General features: G+C 36.6%; 1 protein-coding gene across 1 annotated transcript in view; it reads left to right on the plus strand.

Annotated features, from left to right (window-relative positions):
* The window catches only part of LOC121406856, a 109,351-nt gene extending 94,899 nt beyond the window's left edge, over positions 1-14,452 (plus strand). The window contains exons 13-20 of the mRNA XM_041597728.1: positions 5,329-5,440; positions 6,209-6,344; positions 6,847-7,090; positions 7,736-7,856; positions 8,318-8,474; positions 9,803-9,915; positions 11,740-11,947; positions 12,573-14,452. Of these exons, the coding sequence (XP_041453662.1) occupies positions 5,329-5,440; positions 6,209-6,344; positions 6,847-7,090; positions 7,736-7,856; positions 8,318-8,474; positions 9,803-9,915; positions 11,740-11,947; positions 12,573-13,479 (1,998 nt within the window). The 3' untranslated portion in view covers positions 13,480-14,452. The remainder of the gene's footprint in view (positions 1-5,328; positions 5,441-6,208; positions 6,345-6,846; positions 7,091-7,735; positions 7,857-8,317; positions 8,475-9,802; positions 9,916-11,739; positions 11,948-12,572) is intronic.
* Positions 14,453-16,971: the final 2,519 nt, after the last annotated feature.

A 16,971-nucleotide genomic window follows, 5' to 3' on the forward strand; every position in this document is an offset into this window, starting at 1 on the left:
TTCAGAAATAGAGTATTTCACAAAAGGCATGTTGTTTTACAGATGTGATTGAAAATTTCAAAAAGATCATTAAAGATCTCTTTGGAGGAGAAGGCACTGAATCCATTAAACAATCACATTTTCATTTTCATCAAAAATCAATCGATGAAAAAAAGTGTTTTAATTTTGACTAAATAGGTTAAGAACTTTTTTTTTTTTTGGGGGGGGGGTAAATGGTAGTCTGTTAAAAGGTTCCATTGTCAAACCCTTTTGAATACAGTGACCTACAAAGTGCTAAGATATTGTCAATGTGTGTTGGTCAAATCTTAAACATCAAGAAGAGAAAGAAGACGAACAGTCTCTCGTGCATGGTTAGATGTAGGAAATTGTAATTTCAGGATAATTCATTATGATTTCAACTACCTGACAAGAAAAAAAAATGGAAATTGAAGAGAACATTATCTGGTCTTAATCAGGGATGAGAAACAGAGTCACTTTTTTGGCCAGGCATCATGTTTTTGACATTTTCTTGACCATTAACAAGCAAAGGTCAAACCATTCAGGGTTTTGCGGTGAGAAATTACAAAAAAATTAATAACAGTAATGATAATATTCAAAGTAACTATTCATGTTATTTAGTCTAACACACACGCTGTACATATCTATTAAAGCACTGACAGATTAGTACCCCAGTCATTTAATTGAATCAGACATTCCCATACACATATGCGCATCTTCCACTCCCTATGGAGTAATACATTCAGTGGCCATGTGAAAATTCCATACATTTATCTTTCACCTGAAAGGTACTGGCTTCCCTGCCCTACCCTTCAGCCATCTGATCTTTGTTGTTAATTGTATGACCATGCAGAAACTCTTTACCATATCTTGTTAGTATGAGAAATAATCACCCTGTTTAATGAATTTCAAGACTGAAGATGTCCTCTGTTGTATAGGAGCATGAATCACACACACACACAAAAAAAAATCATCATTATCAGCAGGTGTGGTTCTGTGATACTTCACTGGTACGTCTTGATGAATTTTGTCTCCAAGGTTGCACGAGACCCCGGGGGGGCCACTTACATTGGCGAGTGGATACCATGCACGACAAAAAAAAACATGTAAAAAGGATGTCTTTTTCACGATAGGGCACGTTACGTACGTAACGTGATAAGGGTGTCAAAAACACAAAAATAATGAAAAAAGGGTATCTATTTCGCTAGGAAAATTACGTGTTAAGGGTCAAATTTGCGGGGATGATAAAACAAAATTAATATGTTTTATAAAGGATGTCCTTTTTGCCCCAAAACTTTGTGTTTAGAGTCCGATTTGCGCGAGGTGTAGAAGGTGGGGTCGCCACTAAACCAAATAAGGTAAAGCCAAAGACCGAAGGACCCGTAACAATAAAACATTCCTTTACTTGTTTAGGGGTTCATTTCAGGGAATATTTGCCAAGAGTATCGTTTTGTTTCCAATACTTGTTAAGGGTAGGGTTTCACACGCCAATACTTGTTAAGGGGTGCATTTTCAGAATATGGAAATTACGTGTTTAGGGTGCTTTTCGAGACCCGTGGTCGCGCATGGTATCCACTCGTGAATGGAAGTGGCCCCCCGGGCGCGAGACTTCAGAGGAGAGTTATAAAATTTTCTTGCTCTTTCTGAAGACTTGAGAGTATTATTTCAAATTTTTAGGGGGGGGGACAATCATGGCGTTCAGTCATTTAGAGATAAATCTTTTGCTGCAGTGCAAGATTGCTATAGTTTCTTGAACTGCATCTGAAAAGTGTGGAGAGTTGTCAATAGATGTAGGAAATAGGCATCTTAAAAGGAAATGGCATGTTTCCACATTGTTATTTTTCTTGAAATGGTGCTGCAAACAAATTATGTCATGTTTGAAATTCACGATGATTAGAGGGCTTGGTATCTAGTAATTCATTTAAAATATATCGTAAAAAATAATTTCTCCTACAAAACAAAGATTTGGAAGAGAAAGATTTGATGATGTGTTAAAAGAGCGTCTTCCCACACACTTCTTTTTGCTCAGTCGGTGAAGGTCAAAGAGAAACAAGCATAATCCACTCCAATCTCTCTCAAAATGATCAACCCCAACATTATCTGATGCGATCACCTTCCCCTATCCAAGCGATGCTTAACGCTTCTGACATCAGCCCTGCCAAGATGGTAACGTCAGCCTAACCTGCGCTAGTAAAGCGCTGGTCTCGTGAGGGTTAAGAAGGAAGGATGCTGGAAGCTACGGGCCAATGCCTTCTAAATAAAGACAGGGATGTAGCCAGTGACAACATAATTCAAAGAATGTGTGGATGATGCCTAAGATTTTGATGGGGTGGGTTCACATTCAAGGATGTCAAAGGGAGTTAACCTGTCATGTGTCACTTTGTCTGCCTCTGAGGTACATGTTCACATTAATGGACGGGGCATGCCCATGTCATGCATCACATGTGTGCCATTGAAAGTTGATGTGGGTTCACATTTATGGATATAACGTTTCTTTCAAGCCTGTCTGTACCAATCGATGTTGCACAGGTGTGTTCACATTTATGGACATCAGAATGTTTCATTCAAGCTGAGGCTGTGCAAATGAATGTTCATGAGGCAAGTTCGCATGTATGGATATTGAATATTTCACTTAGACCTAGTCTGTGCCAATCAATATTTGAGAAATGTTTTTGAAGCAAGTTCACATTTATAGATATAGAAGTTTTATTCCAGCCTTCTGTGCCAATTCAAGTTGATCAAATGTGTCCACGTTGAATAGTAAATATCTGCAGTCTGATTTTTACTACTGAGATGAAGGGGATGGGTGTAGGTGGTGCAAGGCCAAGTTTTTTAAGATCATTTTGTCACTTTCCAAAAGATGTTATCGACATGTAGGACTTGAACCTTTGCATCAGATTGTAACTATTAGAGAAGCATTTATTTAAACCGGACTACTCATAATTTCATAGTAATTAATTCTGAAGGAAAACATGTTATGGTAATGGTAGAAGACTGGGACAGTATTTGACCTTGTATCTTTGGTAAGACTATTCCCAGTATTTTACAGCAAAAACTGTTCCAGTTTAGAAAAACTAATCTGAATTTGCAGCATGAAGGCCCTGATTGGGACTTGTTAACCAGCTCTAGATTCCTCAAACTCAGAGATAAGAGATAAGATTAGGTTTTGTTCCTGCAAACAAGTACCCAAGTACTTTTCTTACGTATGTGCTTTCATACTGAACATGCAATATTATCATCATCACCTGATAAATTCTACATTATTTTGATTGACAGGTGAGTCAAACTTACTCATCTCTTCTGTTTCAAATACCCAAATCCCAAGAGTCGAATGTCATGCCATCATCGAGCCAGAAAACCTGATATTCTCCAAAGAATGCCGTGACATCAAGCCTGCATGATGCGTGCTAGATTGTGGTATTTCATGAGGATTAATGCTGATGATGCGCCAAGAAACAAATATATTTCTAACGAGTAAGAAACGGGATATTCCCCAAATTACAATACATGACATGAGAAAGTTGGTATCTATGCAAGAGTCTCCTGATACAGTGGTTCTTACTAATTACTAGTGCAGATTTTTCTTTGTGGAATTTACAACTAAAGATCAAGCTTTGGTAGCCTAGGTCGAGGAGAGCATTGTCCGGATAAGCCACTGCCCTTTTTGCACCATGTGCTCATAAGCCTCATAAGCATGGTGTAACCTACAATTTTTGGGGAGGGGGTCATGTAGAGAAGGCAGGTGGTGTTTAAAAAGGGACCCATTTATATATTTTTTCTCATGAAAAAGCAGCCTGTTTGGTTGGCACATCGCTGTAAAGCATTTTTTTTATGGATGAGGTTGATACTTTGGAAGTACCTCCCTGATGTATTTCACTCATGGTGGTATTTTCAAGGGTATTATCTGACTCACTGAGAGTTGAGACCTATGTTGAGTCAAGTCATTGTTAATGTTGACTAAGAACAACACATGGTCTGAATATCGTCCATAAGTAAATCACCAATAACACTCGAAACCATCATTTAAACAATAAAATGTGCATTTCCGCTGTCTTTATCTGATCAAATACCTTTCTTTTCTCTTTTCCTGTCGCAATTCCAGTCAATATCAAATAACCGCCAGAATGCCACCAACAATTAGCTGTCTGCTTCGCAAAATGAGAGGAAGTAGGATTTCAAAATGTTGGTTGTCTGAATCAGGGAGTGTCTGGGGTGGGTGGTCACTGATTGAAAGGATATTTCTCAGTCAGACCATATTTATCTAGGTCTTCCTCTTACTACAAGTTTGCATATTTCAGGTACTTCCTGACTTTGACCATGAGTTGTTGCTGTTGCTCCACTTTTCGTTGTTGTAGAGATCGTTATCAAGAATGATGCATGATTTTTTTTGAACAGGGTAAAAATATGCAGACTTAGGGTCATATTTTCTGTTTCCTTTTCTCAAGCTTTTTTGTCTGTTCATGTCTCATTTTTTTGGTCCTCTTTGTTACCCATCTCTTTTCTTCCTACATGTATGCCCTCTATTCTTTATGTAATCATATCCTCATTCGCTTACTGATTCTTTCATTCTTGTATTTTCATTCCTGTCTTTCCTTTTAATACTTTCAAAATTTATCCTCCATTTGTCTCTATGTTGTAAAATGTATCAGCTACTTCAGATCGCCCCAGTTTAGTTAAACCTTCCAAGTCTTTGGAACATCAGTATTTCTTCGGAATAACACTCCTTCAGACTTCATACGCCATAGTCTTCTTTTTGGTTGATGTTCAACTCCCCAAAGCAAAGGGAAATCAAAAAAGGAGTCCTTTATAATCATTCTATCTCTTTGTATTTTTTACATTTACATTTGTACCCTTTCATGGGGTAGTTATACCCATTTTTATTAGTTTACTGTGTAAGAGCACTAGTACATCCGTGTGTGTGGGTGTGGAAGAGGGTGTGTCTGTGTTTGAAAGGATGTTTAGATGTCTTTCTGCGCGCAACAAGTTGCAACCTTTTTCACAATTTGTTTCGTTCTTCCCCTAGCAACTTGACGCAACTTCTGGAGATCCACTTGAAAATGTTACCAAAATATGCTTGGAGAATCACTCATCTGAGTATACTTTATAAAATTAATGATTTACATATTCATTCTTCAGACAAGACAACTTTAAACTGATAGGACATTTTTGCTGACTCACTCTGTATGTTCTTGTAAGGACAGGCAGAAAGGGCTTGAGACAACAGACTCGACTAATTTTGTTGACAACTCAGTGGTGGAAAAAAGATGATTCAGTGGAGGCTCAAAGAAGACTTCAATTTCTAATATTTTACTCATGTTTGTCTTTCTGTAGATAATTGGTACATACATTCCTGATATGGACACTAAGGACCAGGGCTCTTTATCTCTCAATACATCAGGTATCGTGTGGGCTTCTGGTTATCAGCCAACGGATGGGGCTAATGGTAAGTAGTTCAAAGAAATCAAAGAAAATTTGAAAGATTACTCAAAGAAACTTGCAAAAAAATCTATGAGGAGACTCTTAGAGAACTTAAAGAAGTACTCTAAGAAACTTAAAAGCGGTCTTAAACAAATTTATACTTGAAGAAGACTCGAGAGGAACTCCAAAGAAACCTAAGAAGATGCTGAGAACTGAAGTAGGGATGGGAAACTCAAGGACAGTCCAAAAAGACTCAAATAACTGAAAGTTCAAAGAAGGAAAGGAGCCTTAAAGAGCATTCACAGGAGACTCAAAGAACCTTAACAAAAAGGAAGTGATAACCCGAAGTTGCTACAAATTTGAGACTAGAAGGAGACTCAAAAAACTTAGCGAAGATTAAGTGGAAACCCAAAGGTGACTACAAAGATGACTTTAAAGAAGCCTCAAAGACTCTTGAGACTAGGAGAGATAATACTAAAAGAAGACCCAGATGAAACTTAAGACTCAAAGATTACTTATAGGAGCCTCAGAAAATACTGAATGAAAAATCTGAATAGTGAAAAGAGAGAAAAATTCATTCTTGAAAATAAGACCAAACAATACTTGATACAATAATTCCTCTTGCAGCTCCAAAAAGCTAAACTGGAATGAATAAATTTAATTCATCACATTTTACTTTGTGTTTCACCTTACATGTGTTGATGCATTGACCTGTAATACATGCCTTTAAGCGACCAATTCTAATTCTATTTTTACATTGATTTTGAAATAACTTTTTCTTACAACATGTTAGGTCCAACCTGTATGGTAGAAGGATTAAGGCGTGCTCTAGGATCTGATTGCCGTACAGCTATAGCACTCATGAACACCATCCTCCTCCTGGTCATACTGGTATCAACAATCATCTTAGCAGTCTTCATCAAAAGAAGGTATAAATCCCAATCAAAACGCTGGTATTTGGAAAGGCAAAATCCACATTAATGGAAATTGAGTCAAGTGCATTCTATTGATTAGATTGAAAAGAAAAAAGGAACAATTGAAAATGTTGAGCAATTAAATCAGAATTTGCTTGAAGAAATATATACAGAGCCTTTAAAGTGCCATCGACTTGACGACTTGGCGAGATACTTTATCTTGCCATGTCGACATGTTAAGGTTATTATGTCAACATGGCGAGATACTTTATCTCGCCAAGTTGACTTATAAAAAGTTATGTCAGTATGGCGAGATATTTCATCTTGACAAGTTGACTTCTAAAAAGTTATATGTCAACTTGACGAGATATTTGGACTCTCGCCGGGCCTGTCATTCTGGATGATTTTCAGACTATGACTTCTAAGCGGCGTCCCTGACTATTACTTTATCTGACTTTCACTAGAAAATTTTAATAAAATTCAAAATTTGTATTCTGACTCTCTCCATATGAACCAGATACGACAGGAAAGTGAAACGTACTGAACAGCACATCAAGCAACTCACCTTGATGGGGCTGGGAGAGGGCGCCCTAATCACTCTAGACGAATGGGAGATGCCGAGAGAGAATGTCGTACTGAATCGGAAGCTTGGCGAAGGAGCGTTTGGTACGGTGTATGGGGGCGAAGCGTTGCTGGATGATAATAAATGGGCAGCAGTCGCTGTTAAGACTCTGAAACTTGGTGCATCAGTTGAGGAAAAGGTAAGAGGGAATGACCTTTTCGCAAGTTTAACTGAAATTAATGCTGTTAAAGATCATTCGTTGCTACGTTTGGTATTCAAAACCCAAAGTCTGAGTAAGCTATCCCTGTCGAAATACTCTTATGATGTTGAGTAAGCTATCCACGTCGAAACGCTCTTATGATGTTTGATGGAAAAGGTTTGTAAAAGTTTCAAATGACAGATGAAAATACCATTAGAAATTAATATGAAAATAGAAAGACCCTGTCACAATATATATATATACCATCTAGATAAATGTATGCCTAGCATGTATGATACTTTAGGATAAGTTGCCAGTTGTTCGTGATGTTTTTGGCTTTGGTTTTTTTAATAAGTTTTGATTTTGGACACAACCATTTTGAGCAGACGACAACAGATCTATTGATATGCTATGTATGTATTGTTTGTGATTGTTTCTCACAGCAATATAAAATTAATTTCTTAGTATTTTGATAATTCCAAGATTCCACAGCACTTTCCTAATCTTAAGAGTGCATTGTCATGAATATTTCCAAATCTCTTGTATGCATTTCTTCCACATATACTTACTATTTGAGCAGAACTTGTTTTTTATTTTTTGATTATGATATTGTGTTGTTTCTGTAATTTCTTTTTCTTTTTTCAGCTTGATTTTCTGAGTGAGGCTGAGGTAATGAAGAGATTCAATCACAGGAATATTGTCAATCTTCTTGGCGTTTGTACCAGAGGAGAACCTATGTATGCAGTCATGGAATTCATGCTTTATGGTAAAAAAAGAAGACTTTAAACCTTTATCAGGAATTATATAATTCACTTTCTTATACATTTCCCGCATATAGAAACATGTTTACAATTATTGTATATGTATTATGGTAATTTTCATATATGTGATATGCGATCTTATTTACTGGGTGCAAGCTAGAAATTGTATATACATTATTTCACTTCCCCAAGAAGCCTTTAGCATTTGAATCCATTATTCATGGTTAGCCAAGAATGCAAAATCAGAGGTATTGAGCTATAACTGTCATCATAAATGTACCACGGACCAGTGATGGCCTGATGGTTGAGTCGCTGACCTGCGATCAGTAGATGAGAGGTTCAAATCCCGCTGGTTCCAAGATTTCTTGTCCTGACTTATTTTTATATCAAATATGCAGTCTCATTTAGTGGGTGGAAGACAGAAGTTGTATCTACATTGACTTTGTTTTGATTGCCCTGGTTTTAGGTGACTTAAAAACCTTCCTGCTTGGGCGTCGCCATCTTGTTGGTGAGAATGGATACGCAAGAAACCAACATGTGATGGGTCCAAGTCAACTCACTTCTATGGTGTTAGACATAGCTTCTGGTCTGAGCTATTTAGCCAGTATCAACTATGTGCATAGGTGAGTGTTTGGAGTGAGATGAAAAATATATATTAGTCTAGGAAATTCTCTTTATCCTCATCAATATAGCCACTGTCATCAATGTCAATCATCATCATCATAGTATCCATCATTGTCATTGATATTATCTCCATCATCAGCATCATCATCATCATCATCATCGTCATCATCATCCTCACCGGCATCATCCTCACCATCATATTTATCGTCATCATTATCATCCTCATCATGATCATCATCATCCTCATCATCATCATCCTCATCATCCTCGCCATCATCATTATCATCCTCGTCATCATCATCATCATCCTCATCACCCTCATCATTCTTATCATCATCCTCATTATCATCATCATCATAACCCTCTTCATCATCCTCATTATCATCATCAATATCATCATCATCATAACCCTCTTCATTATCCTCATTATCATCATCAATATCATCATCATCATCCTCATCATCATCATCATCCTCACTATCATCATCTTCCACATCATCATCACCATCATCATTCTCTTCATCACCATCATCATCATCATCCTCACCATCATCATCATTATTATCATCATCATTATCATCATCATCCTCCTCATCATCATCCTCACCATCATTATCATCCTCATCATCATCATCATCATTATCCTCATCATCATCCGCATCATCCTTATCATCATCATCATTCTCATCATCATCATCCTCCACATCATCATCATCACCATCATTCTCTTCATCATCATTTCCAACACAGTTACACTACATCCTGTACTTTTTATCATTTAGAACTAAATAATGTTTTATTCAAATCTGATAATACTAATTTTGAGTTTGATTGAATCTGTGACTTTGAATTAAAGCCATTATTAATTCCTAATGATAACTTTTATGAACATTAGCAATTTTTTTTTCTCAGGATTTAAATAAAATCAGGATACCAGTTCCCTTAATTTACAAGCTTTCAGATTAAACATGATTGGCCTGAGCTTTGAGTTATCATTCATATATCAGGATGTCTGTTATGGAAAATTCCTATTCATTAGCATACACCGTCCCATTCAAATTCTTCATTTAGAACTGGTCTCTGTGTGTGGAAGTACAACTATGCACCTGCTCTCCCCAGACTGTCATTCATGGTGTTTAGAGAATCTTGATCATTTGTTGCTTTTGAGATAGTTTATGTCTTTGATTTTGTCTGTGACTTTCATATACTCTTGATTATACACTAGAAAAAGGTACAATTTTAACCACTTTTGTTAAGGGCCATCCACATGAATCAATTTGATATTCAATGTTTTTCATTCATTAGTCTTCATATTTATTTTATCTAGGGATCTAGCATGCAGAAACTGCCTGGTGGATGCATCCTATACTGTCAAGATTGGGGATTTTGGCATGACACGGGCGCTGTATGACTCGGACTACTATAGACTAGGCAAAAGAAGTAAGTCCTTGTCCTTAGTGATAATTTTTGTCTCACCTGCGAAGCAGAGTGAGACTATAGGCGCCGCTTTTCCGACGGTGGCGACGGCGGCGGCGGCGGCGGCGTCAACATCAAATCTTAACCTGAGGTTAAGTTTTTGAAATGACGTCATAACTTAGAAAGTATATGGACCTAGTTAATAAAACTTGGCCATAAGGTTAATCAAGTATTACTGAACATCCTATTAGAGTTTCATGTCACATGACCAAGGTCAAAGGTCATTTAGGGTCAATGAACTTAGACCATGTTGGAGGGATCAACATCGAAATCTTAACCTGAGGTTAAGTTTTTGAAATGTCATCATAACTTAGAAAATATATGGACCTAGTTCATGAAACTTGGACATAAGGTTAATCAAGTATCACTGAACATCCTGCACGAGTTTCACGTCACATGACCAAGGTCAAAGGTCATTTAGGGTCAATGAACTTTGGTCGAATTGCGGATATCTGTTGAATTCCCATCATAACTTTGAAAGTTTATGGATCTGACTCATGAAACTTGGACATAATAGTAATCAAGCATCACCGAACATTTTGTGCAAGTTTCAGGTCTCATGATTAAGGTCAAAGGTCATTTAGGGTCAATGAACTTTGGCCGAATTTGGGTTTTTTTTATCTGTTGAATTACCATCATAACTTTGAAAGTTTATTGGTCTAGTTCATTAAACTTGGATATTATAGTAATCAAGTATCTCTGAACATCCTGTGCGCATTTCAGGTCACATGACCAAGGTCAAAGGTCAATGAACTTTGGCCGAACTGGGTGTATCTGTTGAATTACCATCATAACTTTGAAAGTTTATGGATCTGATTCATGAAACTTGTACATAAGAGTAATCAAGTATCACTGAACATCCTGTGCGAGTTTCAGGTCACATGATCAAGGTCACAGGTCATGTAAGGTCAATGAACTTTGGCCATGTTGGGTTTTTTTGTTGAATAACCATCATATCTCTGTAAGTTTATTGGTCTAGTTCATAAAAAGTGGACATAAGAGTAACCATGTATCACTGAACATCTTGTGCGAGTTAGAGTAGTATTCAAAGTCAGCACTGCTGCTATATTGAACCCCGTGGTGCAGGTGAGACGGCCAGAGGCATTCCACTTGTTGTCTGTTTGCCATTAAGCATAACAACACACTTATTTTGCAAGGGTTTTATTTTTGTAAGGCTCTTCATAATGCAATAAATAATTTTGAATTTGATTGGTTTGATTCATGGCAAATACCAAGTAATCATAGTTATCATTCCTTAATTTGTAATATTTATATATCAACTTATAAACACAAACACTAGAAAATTTTTCCTTGAATTGCTTGTGCACTTTAAAAGGCTTAGCAGGCTAAAGCTAATGTAGTAATATCCAAACTATTTTGGGAGCGCATAGATGTTAATCATGACGAAAAACTTCCATTTGAGATCACTATACCCTGGTTTCCCTTCTCATCAATTCTCTTCTCCAAATACGACAAACCCTAACATGCCCCAAGCAAGCAATTGAAGTTTCAAAACACCTGTTTCTTGACGTCGGTCCGAAGATAACGCAAGAGCCCGGCATATACAGTCCCAGTAGGGGGCCACACACGACGGGATGCATGCGCAGCGCTGAGCTCGGTTTCTGCAAAACATGCCGTCATTTTTATTTACTTACTCAGGGGCGGATCCAGGATTTTGAAATAAGGGGGGCGCCAGCGGCGAGGGAGCGAAGGCTTAGAGAAAAACACCTAATCTAGTTTGAAATCAATATTTACACTTATCTCTAAACTGTATACTGCCCTCTCTAGGCAAACTGCCAGTACGATGGATGGCTCCAGAGTCCTTGACAGAAGGCATCTTTACCACCATGAGTGATGTATGGTCATTAGGCGTGGTCATCTACGAGGTCGTGACCTTTGGTAGTTTCCCATACCAAGAGCTATCCAATGCTGAGGTGCTAGATTACATCAGGAACAGAAACTCCCTCCGACCTCCTGAGGGGTGCAGCCCTGCACTGTGAGTAGTTTGGGCTTCGGTATTTTCCTGATGGGCGATTTTAATAAAAAAATCAAGATATAAAAAAACAATTACGACATAATCAGAACATCTTCTGCATACAAGCATGTAAATTATGCAATAAAAAAAGAGAAAATTGTGAGGCAACATATTGTCTTCTTTTTTTCTTACTTTTTTTTCATTTGAATAAACAGCTTTCTCTTTCATTCTTTTGATGAAGAATATTTTACTGTTTTTAATCTTTTCATGAAACCACCTGAATTTCTTTCCAAGTCATTCTGTGCAATCTCTAGTGTACCATTTTTATTATTTCATAAGGTTAGGTTTGATTTCTAATTGTTTACCCAGGAATAAAAAATGGTTGATTCCTTTGATATTGAATAATGCATTGTTTTTGTGTTTTAAACTTTAAATGCCATGGCTGTGATCATTTGGCTGGATTATTTTACCCACTCTAGACTTTAACATTATAAAAAATGATTTGCAGTTATATAAAATACTTTTTTAGTGATATAATGCAGTTATATAAAATACTAAAATACTATGTATATGCAGTTATATAAAATACTATATATATACAGTTATACGAAATAATAAAATACTTCTTTCTTTTTTTATTTTGCAGAGGAGCCTTGATGATGCAGTGCTGGGCCATCCAACCGCAGCATCGACCAACAGCCAAAGATGTAACAGACATCCTCTGTCAAAGGCCACACCTTATCACCCCGTGTCTTGGTGTCCCTTTAGGCAGCATCCCTCCTGAAGAGATCCACAACACGGGACTACCCCTATCACCTGTCCGCCCCAAACACCCCATCCCCAAACACAGCACTAGGAGCAATAGCAGCACTGAAATGCAGATGGGACGCGAATTCAGCCGCATACACGAGGAAGAGTTCCTCACGGGTCACCTGGCAAGCGTTGGCCACATTTTCCGTGCCTCCAAACGCAGATCAAGGAACAAACAGAGCTTCAACCGATGCAGCTTTGAGCTTGCCCCAAGCGGGTCACGGCGACTGAGACACGACTCTGAAACTGAAAGAAACTGTATCTCGATTATCAGCTCCACCGCAAGTGCCCCATCAACATCCATGTCCAACACAAGCACCCCGTCCACGTCACAGGACTCCTGCCTTGTGGCCGTAGAGGAACCTCCACCAGTAATTCATAGAGGGCGCTCTAGGACCTCTGCTACCTTAGAACACCACTTTCTCCATAGGTTACCCTCAGGGGGTACCTTCAATAAACTCCTGAAGAAGGCTGCGACAGAGGACAATATTTACACGGAATCCAAGCAGAACTCATGGTCTCTGTTCAGCTGTATTGACAGTGGAAAATTTGATGGACTACCTCTTCTGCGGTCACAGTCGAGCCGTAGAGGGAGCAAGAGACCGAGGAGTAAATCGCTTGGTAGCAAGTCATCGGGAAGCAAATCACCTTCCAGTAAGCACTCCTTATATGTGACGTTATCAAGAAATGGCTTTGATGATAGTAAGGAAGAAGAGACTATGATATCCTTCGTCTCCACCTAGTTGGTGGTCTTCTCACCTTTGAAACCAAATGGATATATCTTATCTTGAATTATTCTCTCAGTCTTGTCCTAGCTTTCAAACAATATATCACACGATTGACAATTTTGTTACTAGTGCCTTTGAGGAACAGGACCAATCGTTAAATGAAATACTAAATCATACTGTTTTCTTCATTAAAACTTCATTACAATAATCATAAATCGATTGTAAGTTATTTATTTGATTCATAATAATCAACACTTGATGAGTTTCAGACACCTTTTCAGGAAAGAGTTTATTTTAGTGCCTCTTTACGTATATATGTTTTATGTTATTTATTATCTTCAAAATGATTTGTTCAAAAATTATTAAGATGAAATTCATATCTCTATAAAAATAATCATTATGTAAACCTAGTTGAGGTTTGATGTTGATGTACAGTGATTTTGGACCTCTTGCCTATGTACTGTATGATGACTGTATTCAGCGCAATATTGACTCGCTAATAGTACTATCAAGAATATTGTAAATACTTGATTACTCTTCAGAAATATATGTCATGCTCGATTCTTATTTTATTTAAATCAATATACATGTACATACCTATTTAATTGATGATGATAATGAGATGATTATCATGCATTTATTATTTAGAGTAGATAACCCATCAAGGACTATATCTAAGATATATATATTTATTTCTTTAATGCCATTACAAAGGAGCAAATTTGATCATGCTAATTTCATCCCAAGTTGTTTGATATTTTTTTTTGAGAAATGCTGTAGCTATATCTAAAACCTAAATCGATCATGTTATCTAATATTTCAGAGGTATGTTTGATTTAATGTGCTTATTCCAAATATTTGGCTTTATAGGGAACTGTTGCTAAAAGAGCTACTATCTAACACAACTCAAAAAATAAAAAGGAATTTGATTTTCAAAAAAATCTGAAGTGCATATATAGGACTTTTGAAATTTCCTTTGCACTTATTGCTTTTTTTTTTCAAATTTGACATGAGAAAACTTTTTTTCCACAATCATTAGATTTTACCAGTAAGTTTTCACTTGCGAAGTTTCAAGCTTCATCAAGTTTTCTCACGTCATCAAACCAAACACATGAACCTTTTCAGTTATATAATGACAGATGTCAAATTTCTGCCTCCTGTACCCAAGTGGTCATTAATTCTGTAAATGGGTGTTGCTTTGTCTGCCAAATATATGATAGACTTTCTTGTGAATGATGAGGATTTTTCTCTCAAAGAGGGATGAATTTGATGTAATACTGCCCTATAACCTAGCCCTTGGGGCTCTTTCATAATGCTGTTCATAGAGTTATGCCCTCTGGTGACCTTTCTGCTAATTGAGCTGCATTCAAATATTCCCTGTTGTAGTACAATGGGAATTTTAATCTACAGAGATTGGTTTTCCGGTTTAGCTAATGCAAAATAAAATGATTGAAATTTGTTATTAGCACCTATAAGTAAGGGTCGCTTGTCTTTTGTAAAATTGTGTTTAACTTCAAAGAGCTTCACGAAACACCACACTGGACATGAGTTTTGTAAAAGTAAATCACAGTAAAAGTAAGTTAGTCAAAGAAGAGTTCCACTATAATATAAACTTTATTTGTAAACAATATAAATGATAAAGGAATTGGTATTTGCTTAGAACTGATCAAAGTTCCTACATGTAGCTATCAATGATAGATATTGTTAGCATTATTCAAGAGCCAATGGAATCGAGATTTCTGTGGGAAATAATCAGTGATCATAATGATAATATGGACATTTGTAATCTGCTGGTGTCCATCGTAAAAAGATGCTCTTGGCGCCCTTTGCTCTTTGCCTTTTGATAAAGGCTATTGTTCATGGATCATTTATTTGCATTTATGAAACTGACCACCCAATTGCTATATCAATCTGTCAATATAATGTTTGAGAGGGAAAGTGAACATGGAAAACAGTACCTTTGTGAAGTTAATCAGGTGTTTTGAAATATTACATGAATAACTTCTAACATGGTGTGTTTCTATTCCATTTTGGTGTGTGTTACTGTGATATTAGTGATTCCACTGTTATGTCACAGGTTTGTCCCTGTTAATAAGAGTTAATTGATTCCAGCAATATAGTGATTTATTTTGTTTACAAATGTTGGGAAGCTTTGTTGTGCCATGTAAGAACAGATCTTTTATTTCCATTTCAAGAGTGCAATATTTTCCATTTGTTTCTTCTATTCTATGCTGTGCAATATTTTTGACCATGTCATGTTACCATTTTACAAGTTGTATCCTTTTTATCATCAGTGCAATCACATTCTTTGCAGCAATTTTCATCAATGCAATAATTGGATTTAATTTCATCACCAGTTATTTGATACTTGATAGGATAGCAATAATCTTTTGTCTGCCAGCTTGCAGAGTTTATTCATGCAAAATTATAATGATCTTCTATGCTGTTTGTCTAAAAAATATACTTGTGCCTTGTTTTATGTCACTTACATCATATATATTTTATCACCCTTGAAAATAAATGAACTGTAGTCAAAACTACACTGCAAAAATCAAATGATTTATTGTTTATTTTTGTGTACAGTTCAGTTTAGAGGGCCTTTTGTGTTTATGTTTATTTTACTTGTTAATATAGAAGATAAGCAGTGGGTGTGTGAGCATCACTGTAGCTCTCAAAGTCAGTAGTAGTTGAGTGAATTTTGATTGATTGATTGATTTGATTGATTGATTGATTGAGTGGGTGGGTGGGTGATTAATTAATTGATTGATTGATTGATTGAATGATCGATTGATTGATTGATTTAATTGATTGATTGATTGATTGATTGATTGATTGATTGATTGATCGAGTGAGTGAGTGAGTGAGTGGGTGGGTGGGTGGGTGGGTGATTGATTGATTGATTGATTGAGTGAGTGAGTGATTGAAGTTGTACAAAGAAATACATAAACATGAAATATGAAGGACATTTACAGAAGAATAGCTTGTAAATGTAGGTTTCATATTGATTGATAATGTAGATAAAAGAATTATAGATCTAAAAAGTGATCATTTCATAGGAAACAATAGAACATTGAATAGATTAAGATTTAGATGAATGAAAATATTCCATTGAAACTTATTTAGAAAAAAGTGTTTAAATGGTGATCGTGTCAATAGGCCTATATTTTTTTTTGCTTTTTACCTTTCGTGTCTCCTACCCACCCCCCCCCAAAAAAAAAGAGAGAGAGAGAGAGCAATACATGAACAAAATAAATGAATAGAAAAAGTAGAACTGAGGCACGTATTTAAACTCTTCACCCCTCCCTCCCATTATTACTTCATTATACAACTGGTGACTGCTGGAAAGTAGACAAATTTGTAGACAAAATTGGACAAAATGGAATTCATGAACTGAAAAATTACAAATATCAAGGCTTCTTCCTTAATTGTGAAGTGTTAGATATCTTCATAAAGCAATAATAGACCACTTGGCTTATAAAACTTTAGCCATTCCTGTCTGAACTAAAT

Source organism: Lytechinus variegatus, chromosome 2 (assembly GCF_018143015.1).
Source record: "Lytechinus variegatus isolate NC3 chromosome 2, Lvar_3.0, whole genome shotgun sequence".
Classification (NCBI taxonomy): domain Eukaryota; kingdom Metazoa; phylum Echinodermata; class Echinoidea; order Temnopleuroida; family Toxopneustidae; genus Lytechinus; species Lytechinus variegatus.